This window comes from Pan troglodytes, chromosome 5 (assembly GCF_028858775.2).
Source record: "Pan troglodytes isolate AG18354 chromosome 5, NHGRI_mPanTro3-v2.0_pri, whole genome shotgun sequence".
Classification (NCBI taxonomy): domain Eukaryota; kingdom Metazoa; phylum Chordata; class Mammalia; order Primates; family Hominidae; genus Pan; species Pan troglodytes.
This window is the reverse complement of record NC_072403.2, coordinates 11495304-11508732: the sequence shown is the minus strand read 5'-3', so window position 1 is coordinate 11508732 and position 13429 is coordinate 11495304. Positions and strand designations below refer to the sequence as shown.

Sequence of the window (13429 nt, the reverse complement as noted above, 5' to 3'; positions counted from 1 at the left end):
AAAAATGACATTTAGTGCAAGAGATCAAGAGTCTATTTCTGACTATGTGTCTCATAAAAAAAGATTGTTGTAAGTACACTTAAAAATGAATTTAAGCCACTTAATTATGGTGGCAACTGTGTTCTTCATCTTTATTTGTCACACCATGGTGTTGAGCACACACCATTCTACACAATGTTGGTGTTCTCTAAATGTTTGCTGATTAAATAACTGACAATATATTAAAAAGAGAATGAGAAAAAGTTACAGCCTTAGCCAGGTTTTATTGTAAATTAGATACAGCTTTATTTCAAATTAGTCTACAAGGAAATTGATGCTAAAATAAAACAGATAATTATTCAAGTAGAAGTTTTTAAAAGTCCTCATAAGGTAAAACCAAAAATATATGCATATATACATATATACATAGAAAGGTTCAAGATGCAGATGGGCACACACAAAATCAGTGTGCTTCACTGTAACAATAACAAAATACATTCATAAAAATCATACCTGTCCTTAAAATTGATGATATGGTTTGGCTGTGTCCCCACCCAAATCTCAACTTCAACTGTATCTCCCAGAATTCCCACATGTTGTGGGAGCAACTCAGGTGGAGGTAATGGAATCACAGGGGCAGGTCTTTCCTGTGCTATTCTCATGATAGTGATTAAGTCTCACAAGATCTGATGGGTTTATCAGGGGTTTCTGCTTTTGCTTCTTCCTCATTTTCTCTTGCTGCTGCCATGTAAGAAGTGCCTTTCGCCCACCGCCATGATTCTGAGGCCTCCCCAGCCATGTGGAACTGTAAGTCCAATTAAACCTCTTTTTCTTCCCAGTCTCGGGTATATCTTTATCAGCAGCATGAAAATGGACTAATACAGTTGAAAAGGTCTGTACACAAATATAAATAAGTATAACTCCAGAGAGAGATGAGCCCTTCTAGGGTAGACAGACACTGATGGCTGCTTTCACCACTGGGGCATGAGTAGGCAGAAGAGCTAGCCTGCTACTGGCAAAGACATTTTGTTGGAATAAGAAGAAATGAGCCACACTTGCGTCAGCCAAGCATGGGCTGGCATGGCAGACTGGAAAATGGAGAAACAGAGCTAACCCTCACTGCCAGCCAATTCTCCTTCATAATATTTCTGCTTACAAACGCTGGTGGTGGAAGAAGCTGGTAAGTGGATGGAAAGCAGAAAGAGATCCTGTGATCTCACATGGTTAGATCCCAAACTATGCTGCAGGGCTAGATCTCACCATCAAGAGGAAAGCAGATGTGAAATTCAACTCAACTCCTGATTAGAACAAAAAGATCTGGCCTAGTCACCTTAGCAGCCAGAAGGTAGAAAGCATAAGACTTTCTGGGGATAAATTTTATCTACCTCAGTCTTTGTCCATTCAAACACAATTAAAAAAAAAAAAAAAAAGACAAGTGAAGCAGCAGGAAATATGTAAGCCATGATTAGGAAGGGAAAACAACCACAACAAAAGAACACTAGATAATCAAATGGTTGGAATTAACAGACAAGTACTTTAAAATAACCATTATGAGGCCGGGCGCAGTGGTTCATACCTGTAATCCCAGCACTTCGGGAGGCCAAGATGGGCAGATCACCTGAGGTCAGGAGTTTGAGACCAGCCTGGCCAACATGGTGAAACCCTGTATCTACTAAAAATACAAAAGTTAGCCAGGCATGGCAGTGTATGCCTGTAATCCCAGCTACTCGGGAGGCTGAGGTGGGAGAATTGCTTGAATCCAGGAGGCAGAGGTTGCAGTGAGCTGAGATCACGCCATTGCACTCCAGCCTGGGGAACAGAGCAAGTCTCCGTCTCAAAATAAATAAAATAAAATAAAATAAAATAACCATTATGAATATGTGAAAGAATTTAAGGAAGAATGGATGAAATGGATGAAAAAATCAAGCATTTCAGTAGATAAATGAAAACTCTAAAAAGGAAGCAAATGCAAATTCTAGAATTGATAAATACAGTTATCTGGGGAATGATTAATTCACTGGATGGGCTTAATGGTTACTTGGACAAAACAGGAAAAAAAAAAAGATTAGCAACCCAAAGAGAAGACAATAAAAATTATCAAAAATAAAGCACACAGGAAAAGAAAATCGTTAATTAAAAAAACCTTTCATCAGAGTTCTATGGCATAGGATCAAATGGTCTAACATATATGCAGCTTCATTCTGAAAAATGAATGGAGTAGAATTGTTGGAAAAGATACTAGATGAGGGCTGGGCTCAGTGGCTCACGCCTGTAATCCCAGCACTTCCGGAGGCCAAGGCGGGCGAATCACAAGGTCAGGAGTTTGAGACCAGCCTGGCCAACATGGTGAAACCCCGTCTCTACTAAAAATACAAAAAATTAGCTGGGCGTAGTGGTGGGCGCCTGTAATCCCAGCTGCTCAGGAGGCTGAGGCAGGAGAATTGCTTGAACCCAGGAGGCGCAGGTTGCAGTGAGCCAAGATCGCGCACTCCAGCCCAGGCGACAGAGTGAGATTCTGTCTAAAAAAAAAAAAAAAAAAGTACAAAATTGGTTCTCTGCTTAGACTAATAATATTGACAAATATCTTTTCTCTTGCATAAAATTTCTGAAGGTTTATGAACCCCTTGTGTGTTTACGGACCTCTATTTAGGAACTTCTTTTTTTTTGAGACAGAGTTTCGCTATTTTTGCCCAGGCTGGAGTGCAATGGCACGATCTCAGCCGACTGCAACCTCCGCCTCCTGGGTTCAAGTGATTCTCCTGCCTCAGTCTCCCAAGTAGCTGGGACTACAGGTGCGTGCCACCATGCCCAGCTAATTTTTGTATTTTTAGTAGAGACAGGGTTTCACCATGTTGACTAGGCTGGTCTCGAACTCTTGACCTCAGGTGATCCCCCCGTCTTGGCCTCCCAAAGTGCTGAGATTAAAGGCATGAGCCACCATGCCTGGCCAGGAACTTCTTTACAAATTCACATTATTTAAAATTCATGCAGCCATAAAAAAGAATGAGTTCATGTCCTTTGCAGAAACATGGATGAAGCTGGAAACCATCATTCTCAGCAAACTAACAGAGAAACAGAAAATCAGACACCACATGTTCTCACTCATAAGTTGGAGTTGAACAATGAGAACACATGGACACAGGGAGGGGAACATCACACACCGGGGCCTGTTGGGGGGTGGCAGGCAAGGAGAGGCAGAGCATTAGGACAAATACCTAATGCATGTGGGGCTTAAAACCTAGATGACGGGTTGATAGGCGCAGCAAACCACCATGGCACACGTATACCTATGTAACAAACCTGCACGTTCTGTACATGTATCCCAGAACTTAAAGTAAAATGAAAATAAAATAAAATAAATAAAATAAAATTCAATGGCTTTCAAGTACATGATCCTGTCGATCCTTGACAGCCATTTTTATTATTATCTATTCAGTTCTTGCAAGTCATCTTACCTGAAACTTCACCTTCTGATTAATGTTGGATACACAGAACTGCTTCAGGAAGCGCTCGTCCTCACACCAGAAGAGACGGATATCAGGGATGTCGTAGAGGATCATGGCTAGCCTTTCTAATCCTAGGCCAAAAGCCCAGCCGATTCGGTCTTGAGCACCAGCTATGATTAGGAAACAAAATAGTTGTTTTTAAAAAGTATCAAGGTTGGATAGGTTCATACCACTCCCTGACAGTTATCAGTGACACTAATTAGATGCCTACCAGCAGGCAAAGGCACTGGGCAGCCGCTACAAAGACATCCACGAGGGTGCCCAATCTTCCACGCTTTTTCATCTCCATATTCCGGACTGCCCTCATGAACGGATTCTGAAGTCATACTGTCTGGAGTACTGTCTTTCATTTCTGATTACATTCTAGGCTTTCTGAAGCACTGGTTCCTGAACTGAGTTATGATTTTTCTGTAGTCTTTGCTTGCTCTGATTCAAACATTTAGCCCACTGAATATATGTTACAGAGTGGAAAGAAAAGACGGTCTCTGTCCTTAAGTGTAGTAGATAATGAGATACATTCAAAACATGCCATAGTGGCCATAACATGTTTAGAACGAACTTACATGAAGAAAGTACATACGTCATGCCTTTAAGAACCTCAGTTTTATTAAACACCATAATGCTTATTCTTACCAAGAGCCACTTCAGCATTGCAGAGAACACAAGCAGGCCCAGACGAGGGGTATAACTAGCACCACCTACTCCAAAGGTACAGTGTCCTGCTCAGATTGTCAGTGCCATAAATTAGAAGGGTTTACTTCACAAACTGAGGCAGTGTAAAAGGGAAGATAGAAACTGCAGAATGAAGGCAGGCAAAGGAGCAGTTCACACTGCAGGAAAGCTTATGAAATGAGCTCATGAAAGGAATATAATTCCAACTGGACACTAACAGATGAGTAGGATCCTGTGGTAGGCTGAGATGGCCTTGGAGACTCCCACCCCGCATGCACATGCCTTGTGTAAACTCCTTCCATTGAGTATGGGTGGGATCTAGGAACACGATGGGAATTTAAGCCTGTGACTGCTTTACTTTTTATCTAGGACTCCATCTTGGCCGATTGGAGAGAGATCCCCCTCCTGGCTGTGAAGAGGCCACATGGCTCGGGCCCTTGAGAAGTCCTAAAGGAGCTCAGAGAGGGACCAGCAGCCAGGGAGAAAATGGGAACTTCACTTCTACAGTGGGACGGAACAAATTCTCCCAATAGCTGGAGTGAGCTGATGATAGCACCCAAGCTTCAGAGTACACAGCCCTGCCTCTGCCTTGATTTCAACCTGGTGAGATCCTGATCAGGGGACCCTATCAATCCATAGCCAGGCTCCTCATGCAAGGATATTATGATATAGTCAATTTGTGCTATGTTAGGCCACTAAGTGTAATTTGTTACCCAGAAAAAAAAAAAAGCAAACAAACAAACATAACTAATCCAGATTCAAAATGTAGAGAAAAGTGATAGGAAATTCCAGACTGAAGGAGTTTCTTCAATAGCAAAGGGACGGGATGCAGCACGGGAAGGCTGAGGAGTGGATTCTGGAGATACAGGCAGGACTTGTCTCAACGAGCCACAAGAAACATTTTGTTCTCATTTCTACTTTGCATTTAATGTTTTCCTAAAACATAAAAAACTTGGCCGGGAGCGGTGGCTCACGCCTGTAATCCCAGCACTTTGGGAGGACAAGGCTGGCGGATCACGAGGTCAGGAGTTCAAGACCAGCCTGGCCAACAGTGAAACCCCGTCTCTACCAAAAGTACAAAATTTAGCCAGGCATGGTGGCGTGTGCCTGTAATCCCAGCTACTCGGGAGGCTGAGGCAAGAAAACTGCTTGAACCTGGGAGGTGGAGGTTGCAGTAAGCTGAAATTGTGCCATGGCACTCCAGCTTGGTCCACAGAGCGAGAAAAAAAAAAAAAAAAAAAAACCACCACCAACAACAGAAACCCTTACAATTGTTTCACAAATCCCCATTTGCTCTAGCTGAACCGGAACGTTCATGGAGCTTCAGGATTAGGTGTGCAAAGTCCAGGAAGGAAAAGGCTTCATTGTAAGTGAAACACCAGCACCTGCGGTTATCACTTGGCATCAAGGCAATCATCAAGACAAATGGGAACACAGGCTATAAGCTACAGACAGATGGAGAGGCACTGGTCATTAGCAAAGAACTTTTTAAACATTTCCAGCACATCACAGGCTGATAATTTGGTCACATATAAAATTATGCACATGACATTCCACTCAACAACAACATAATTGACATTCTTTTCAAGTGTACATGGGTCATCCACCACCACAGACCATATTCTGGAACACAAAATACATTTCAAATATTTAAAAGGATTGAAATTGTACAAAAAAAGTTCTATGTCCAAATGCAAATAAATCAGAAATCAACAGAAAAATATCTGAAAAATCTCCCAAATATTGGGAAATTAAACAACATACTTCTCTAAGTAACACATGAACCAAAGAAGTCATCACAAGGGAAATCAGAAAATATATTTAAATGAATAAAAATTAAGATATGACACATTGAAACTAGAACTCGTAAATTATTGGGTGGGAATGATAAAACCACTTTGGTAGTTTCAAAAACAGTTTGGTAGTTTTTTACAATAAACCAATATTTCTCAACTGGGGGCCATTTTAGCCACCAGGGGACATTTAGTAAGGTCTGAAGACATTTTTGGTGATCAAAACTGGGAGTGGGGAGCATCCTGACATCTAGTGGGTAGAGGCCAAAGATGTTGCTAAAGATCCCATAATGGACGGAATGGTTTCCCACAACAAAGAATTATCCAACCCAAAACATGAAACAGAGAAACCCTGAATTAAACAGACACTTAGCATATGACAGAGCAATTCCATTCCTAAGTATTTACCTAAGATATGGAAACATGTGCACTGGAAGTCCAATGCAGCTTAATTCAGAATAGCTCAACCCCGAAATACCCAAAATGTCCATCAGCCAGTGAATGGAGAAATTGTGGTATATCCATATAGTAGAATTGTCAAAGGCATCTGAACCAGAGTGACTCCATCTTGAGTAGGGGCTGGGTAAAATAAGGATGAGACCTGCTGGGCTGCATTCCCAGGAGGTGAGGCATTCTGAGTCATAGGATGAGATAGGAGGTCAGCAGGGGTGGTATCACAAGATACAGGTCACAAAAACCCTGCTGAGAAAACAGGATATGGTAAAGAAGCAGGCCAAAACCCACCAAATCCAAGATGGCGACAAAAGCGGCCTGTGGTCCTCCTCATTGCTGGTTATATGCTAATTTTAATGCATCAGCATGCTAAAAGACATTCCCACCAGCACAATGACAGTTTACAAATGCCATGGCAATGTCTGGAAACTACCCTATATACTCTAAAAGGGGGAGGAACCCTCACTTCTGGGAATTGCCTGCCCCTTTCCTGGAAAACTCATGAATAATCCACCTCTTGTTTAGCATATAATCAAGAGATAACCCTAAGTATTATGCAGTGGAACAGCCCATGCCACTGCTCTGTCTATGGAGTAGCCATTCTTTTGTTTCTTTACTTTCTTAATAAACTTGCTTTCACTTTACACTGCGGACTTGCCCAGAATTCTTTTTCACACGAGATCCAAGAACATCTCTTGGGGTGTGGATCAGGACCCTTTTCTGATAGCAGAATATGACCTAGTAATAAAAATAACTTATTCCTATACAGAACAAAATACATGAATCTCAAAAGAATTATGTTTAACAAAAAGAGATTAGTCACTAAAGATTATCTACAATATGAATTCAATTCTCATGACATTCTAGACAAGGCGAAACTATAGAGACAGATAACAGATTGGTAGGACATAAGAGAACTTTTCCAGGAGATGGAAATTTTCTCTATCTTGATTGTGGGGTGTTTACATGACTGTATATATCCTTCAAAACTCATCTAGCTATGTTTTAAAAGTATGAATTCTGTTGTGTGTAATACTACTTCAACAAACTGGCATTTCAAACATACTACACTTGAATGACACGGCAGTACCAAGTCAAATTGCTATAAGTTTCTCAACGCTTACTCTCAGCCTCTGTGGTTATCTCCTTGTGAACTGCAAACTGATAGTTTGTGGATCAGCACCATTCTGAGCACCACACTTTGAGGTGTACTGATTTAAATGATATAGAACATGCCTATATAGCTTATATATATATTTAAACCCACAAAGTTAAGGCATTCCATAGCAAACGCTTACATATTCTAAGTGCTGATCCATAGACCCCCTAGGAATCTGCAGACTGCAAGCTGAGAATTACGACTGGGAAAGAAAATATAACCCCTAACAACAGCACCAAAGGCCCCTCACACCTGGTGCTGGGCCCACCACCTCAGATTATCCACAGTTCTCTAAACATCATATGTCCTTGTCATAATATAGCGGATCTTCCTAACACCTGCCCCTCTCCTAACGTAACCTCTCATGGTCCTCTAAAACTTCATTGAAGTATTCTGACTGTGAGATTCTTCCTCTGACCCTGAAGCATGAAGTTTACCTTCATTTCCCCGTGACAAACACGCTGTACATATTTCTATTAGCAACTATCACATTTACAAGTTTCTCTCCCCATCTAAACCTGAGAGTTCTGAGAAAACAGTCCCTACACAATGTCATACACAGTATTGACTACTCCATAAACGAGTTTTAGACACATATCTGTGCTAATGAGAAGAACATGTGCTTCCCATACAGTGGATTCTTTGAGTCATTCTCACAGCACAAAGCTGAAGCTACGACAGTGCGAATGAGTGATGTCTCAGAGAAAAACAAAAAAGGGCTGGTGTTCTGAAAAGCAAAGTTTACACAATGTTCACAAGTAAGGGTTGGGAGGCTAAAGGCGTACGGAAGAAGAAAAAAGCACTAAATGCGTCATTCATTGCTTGCTAGACACTGGATACCAGTTTCACAGATGAGAAACGGAAATGATCACAAAATGCTCAGAAGTAACAGCATTGAAGGGAATAAATACCATGTAAAAGGTAAATCTACATTCTGTTATGTTTGTCAAAATAGAAATATCAGAAACAATAAGAAATAAAGGTATGAGTCCAAAATCGAATTATCATAAAGTTAGGGAAAAACAGAGAAATTTCCCATTTCCTATCTTCCTCCCAGCTGAGCCAGGGAGCTGCCAAGCACGGCAGTCCTGAAGAGGCCAGACCCACGCACGCACTGCCACGCGGTACAGGTGAGAAACATGGCTCAGGTAAAGGGTGAACGAACTTCACATAAGAGGGAGCCCCATGGTTGCCATGATGATGGCAGTCTAGGCTCCACTGTAATATGTCTCAGAGTAAAGGAGGACTTGCTTTGCCAGCCTGATGTGGCCCGTCTTCTGAATGGAGCAGGGTGAGACGGAGCAGAGGGAGCACCGCCAGCTGGAAATCACATCTGCAGAACACGGCGAGGGGAGGCTGGGCTGTCCTGTGTGAGGAGGTAAGCTGCACCCTGGGAGTAATGCTGATGATGAGAATTCAGTTTTTCGCATTTGAAATGGCCACAAGAGATAGTTGCTCCTGCCATTCCATTACTGCCATACAGAATGGCTTAACATCAATGAGTCTTAAAATTAAAGTCATTAATCACATTGGCTAATATCCAAGAATTCACTGAAAAGATAAAAACAGTTACCTTCACAAATACAACTTCCAATTGCTTTTCTCAGAAGGCTCACTGCAAAGCTACACTGCTAAAAGTCAGATGTTCTAGAGCTGGTTTATTAGAAATGTAGAAATGGTTGGCCGAGTGCAGTAGCTCACGCCTGTAATCCTAGCACTTTGGGAGGCCAAGGCGGGCAGATCACGAGGTCAGGAGATTGAAACCATCCTGGCTAACATGGTGAAACCCCGTCTCTACTAAAAAAATATATACATATATATATATATATACAAAAAAAATTAGGTGGGCATGGTGGCGGGCACCTGTAGTCCCAGCTACTTGGGAGGCTGAGGTAGGAGAATGGCGTGAACCAGGGAGGCAGAGCTTGCAGTGAGCCAAGATCGCGCCACTGCACTCCAGTCTGGGCCACAGAGCGAGACTCTCTCAAAAAAAAAAAAAAGGAAACGTTCACTGGCCTAAGTGGATGATTGGCAGGACCACACCGAAAGGTTGATGGGGGAAAGGAAGGCTGATGGTTGTGCTGGGGATATGCGTGACTCCAGGGCCTCAGTCCCATGTGGCTGTCAATAGGGACACCCTCTTCTAAAGAGAGGAGACTGGCTCTACCTGAGAGGACCCAGTGCTGAGGTGAGTGAGGGGGTCATTCCCGCGGGCACATAAAATCCCACCACCTGTGTGTCAAAGCTTATGGACCAGACCCTCATGGGAAACAGAGAGCAACTGGACTTCAGCTGCCTACCACTGCCTACAATCTTTCATTCGCATAATCATCCTAATAAAAAGTTTGCCTGTGACAATCAATTTTCATGGAGGGTTGCAAGAAAGGATACGGTGTCCATTTGCTGAGTTGCATCAAATTTTACCTTTAAAACATTTTGTTTTGGTTCCCTTTCGATTTATTTCTTCTGAATCGCACCCCTGCATTGTGTCATTGGCCTATTCCATCAGTAAGACAATACTGGTGACTCCTGTGAAGGGCGTGACCACTCTATCATGTAGTTTTCTGTAGGAGGCTTCAGGAAATAAATTGATCTTAGATTTAAGAAAATGACTTCGGATCTTGGGAACAGAAAAGGCTTCCTTTTCTTGACAACTGGATTTTTTTAATTTTAAGAATGCCATGTGCTACATGATCGGTCAAAATTCACTTTTTACTTTGGCCCCATGGGAGCTTAGAGGCAAACTTGGAGGCCACCTCTACAACTGCACAAGTGTTCAGGGTACATTCTCTTTGTGACTCTTGCTGCAGTTTTATTTTCTTATCCGCATTTCCTCTTTGCCCTGATTATCTCAACTATTTATTTTATCCTCGGGTATGTACTTTAATAAGGCACTTCAAATTCCTTATGGAAGAAAGTGAGTCATAAATACATAGACACTTAAAGGTATTGTCAACCAAGGTAGGTATAATTTTCAGGTCTTTGGCACTCCTCAGCTGTAATTTGTTGCCAAGTACCCAGGTCTGACAGGGTTTTAAGGCAGTATTTTTTTTTTTTTTTTTCTGCCTCATTCCAAAACTAGTGAGTTCCAGTAAACTAGAGTCACCAGAGTACAGAACTCACTGTGGAGGAATGTTCCCAATTAGACAGAATATGCAGGATTGGAAGCAGTTAGGCATTTTGACTAATGAAAGTCTGTACAGTATTGAGCATCCCATGCAGGAACATTTTTTGTATTTATAAATGTTGAAAATCTTCCTAAGAGGGCGAGCCTATGCACAGAAGCAAAAGATGTAAGAGAAGAATCCAGAGAAGGGAAACTTTAAAAAAAAAGGAGAGGAGAAAGTGGAGGAGGAGGAGAATGGCAATAGAAAAGAGGACACTGAGAAGTTATCAGTGTGGAAGGAGAGTAACAAAATTTATCTTAGAACTTGAAAGATTCTAGTCCCACAGGGCGACCCTTCTAAGCAGCAGCTGGCTCTACAAGCTCTGCCTCTACAGCGGCAGAGAGGGAAGCATTTGCAAAGAAGAGCCCAAAGCACAGTGGTTCTGCACGTGGCCTCTTGTCTGCATCTCCAACTCGAGAGGAAGCCCGGGACATCTCCAACCCGAGAGGAGGCCCGGGACATCTCCAGCTCGAGAGGAGGCCCGGGACATCTCCAGCTCGAGAGGAGGCCCGGGACATCTCCAACCCGAGAGGAAGCCCGGGACATCTCCAGCCCGAGAGGAAGCCCGGGACATCTCCAACCCGAGAGGAGGCCCGGGACATCTCCAGCCCGAGAGGAGGCCCGGGACATCTCCAGCCTGAGAGGAAGCCCGGGACATCTCCAGCTCGAGAGGAGGCCCGGGACATCTCCAACCCGAGAGGAGGCCCGGGACATCTCCAACAGGAGCGAAGCTCTGTGTAGGTTCTGGGGTGGAGAGGGAGCAAAGAGCACTGTGGCAAGACTAAAAATAAATGTTATTGCTCAATGCCATCCCTTCAAAGGCACAGGACGTCTGTGCTGTCTGTGGAAGGCACTGGGGAAGGGGTAGGGATACTTCTCAAACCTCTATCCCCAGAGTCCTTAGTCCTGTACAGCATCATGCAGGAAAAGTACACTTCAAAACTGGAGAAAGAGCTGAGAATGGCCAGGTGTGGAATATGAAACTGGGGTCTATGTGCAAGCAGCAGTGTACTTGGGTTGTATCAAGGCAAGTGCAGCCTGTATGCCTTCAGCTCAGGGTGTGTGATGATCCTGAGCCACAGAAAAAAAGGGTACCTTTATACCATTATACTTTCATCAGTCAATGCTAGAAGGTGAGTAATTGTGGGGGGAAATTAAGTTTCAAACAGTGTCTGAAATGTACATGATTATCTCTCAACTTCCAACAAAATTAGCTTTTCAGACTAATCCTTTCTGAAGATTTAGAACAAGTTGTAAGGCAAGTGGTGTTTAAGTGAAGCCAGATGTAACTTCTTGTGCCTATTCAAAGAAGCTTCTACAGTGAGAAGATCTTTCTCATTCTCTCCTGAGAAACCTGGAAAGACAAGTACTCTTTTATCTATAATTCTAATCAATGACCTATTTAACCTTTTGGAGACAGAGTAAAATCCTTACTTGAGAACATAATTTACACCAGGCTACATGGTCACCAGGCTACATTGGTCAGGTCCAAACACATCAATCTTTCAGAGATGAAATATAATATTTATTTTGATTTTCACTGTACTTGTGGCTATGAATGAGAATGTAAAGGGATTAGAGTATCAACATATTAATATTCTGCATTCTTGACCTCCTTATAGGGTTCTGCCTTTTTATCTTCACCATACTAATAAGTGGCAGAGCTTATTTTTGACTTACTTATAAAAAAGGAAGGACATTCCCAGCAGACACTCCTATTTTTTCAGAACTTATAACATGAGAATGAAGAAAGATGAATTAAAACCAAAGAGATAAATTAAAATTAAGGAGATAAATCAGGCCAGGCACGGTGGCTCACGCCTGTATTCCCAGCACTTTGGGAGGCCGAGGTGGGCAGATCATGAGGTCAGGAGATCGACAGTGAAACTCCATCTCTACTAAAAATACAAAAAATTAGCCAGGCATGGCGGGAGCCTGTAGTCCCAGCTACTCGGGAGGCTGAGGCAGGAGAATGGCGAGAACCCGGAAGGTGGAGCTTGCAGTGAGCCAAGATCGCGCCACTGTGCTCCAGCCTGGGCGACAGAGTGAGACCCCGTCTCAAAAAAAAAAAAAAAAAAAAAGAGAGATAAATTAAAACTAGAGGTTTAAAGTAAAGATAGTTTCACAGGGGCTCACTACAAGAAAGCCACATACCAATATCTCTTATGAACACAGATGTAAACTCCTCAAGAAATTACCAGCAAACCAAATTTAGTGGCACATTAAAAGGATCATATACAATGATCAAATGGATTTACCCCAGGAGTGCAAGCAAGCATGGCTCAAAATATAAAAATCAATCAATGTAATATACCGTAACAATAGGATAAAAGAAATAAAACCCACATAACCATATCAATTGATACAGTGAATGCATCTGACAAAATCCAACACCCTTTCATGATAAAAATATTCAATAAACCAGGAATACAAGGGAATGCCCTGAACAAAATAAAGGCAATGTGTGAGAAACCCACAGCCAACATCATACTCAATGGTGAAAGTTGAAAACTTTTCACTCATTCCACTTAGATAAATTTCACTTAGATCGGGAACAAGACAAAGATGCTCACAGTCACCGCTACTAGTCAGTATAGCACTAAAAGTTGTAACCAGAGAAATTAGGCAAGAAAAAGAAATAAAAGACATCCCAACTGAAAAAGAAGAAGTAAAATTATCTCTATTTGCAGATGACATAAT

The 13429-nt window shown here is 42.3% G+C and overlaps 1 protein-coding gene across 16 annotated transcripts in view; it reads right to left on the bottom strand.

The window, feature by feature from the left end:
- FARS2 (phenylalanyl-tRNA synthetase 2, mitochondrial) overlaps nucleotides 1-13429 on the bottom strand; it is a 593088-nt gene that overhangs the window by 303651 nt on the left and 276008 nt on the right. For all 16 annotated transcript variants that reach the window (XR_010157461.1, XR_008548343.2, XM_009450423.5 and 13 more), the window contains 1 exon segment: nucleotides 3435-3595. Coding sequence is in view for 14 of the 16 variants with exons in the window: in XM_009450423.5 (XP_009448698.1) it covers nucleotides 3435-3595 (161 nt within the window). In the remaining 2 variants the exon portion in view is untranslated.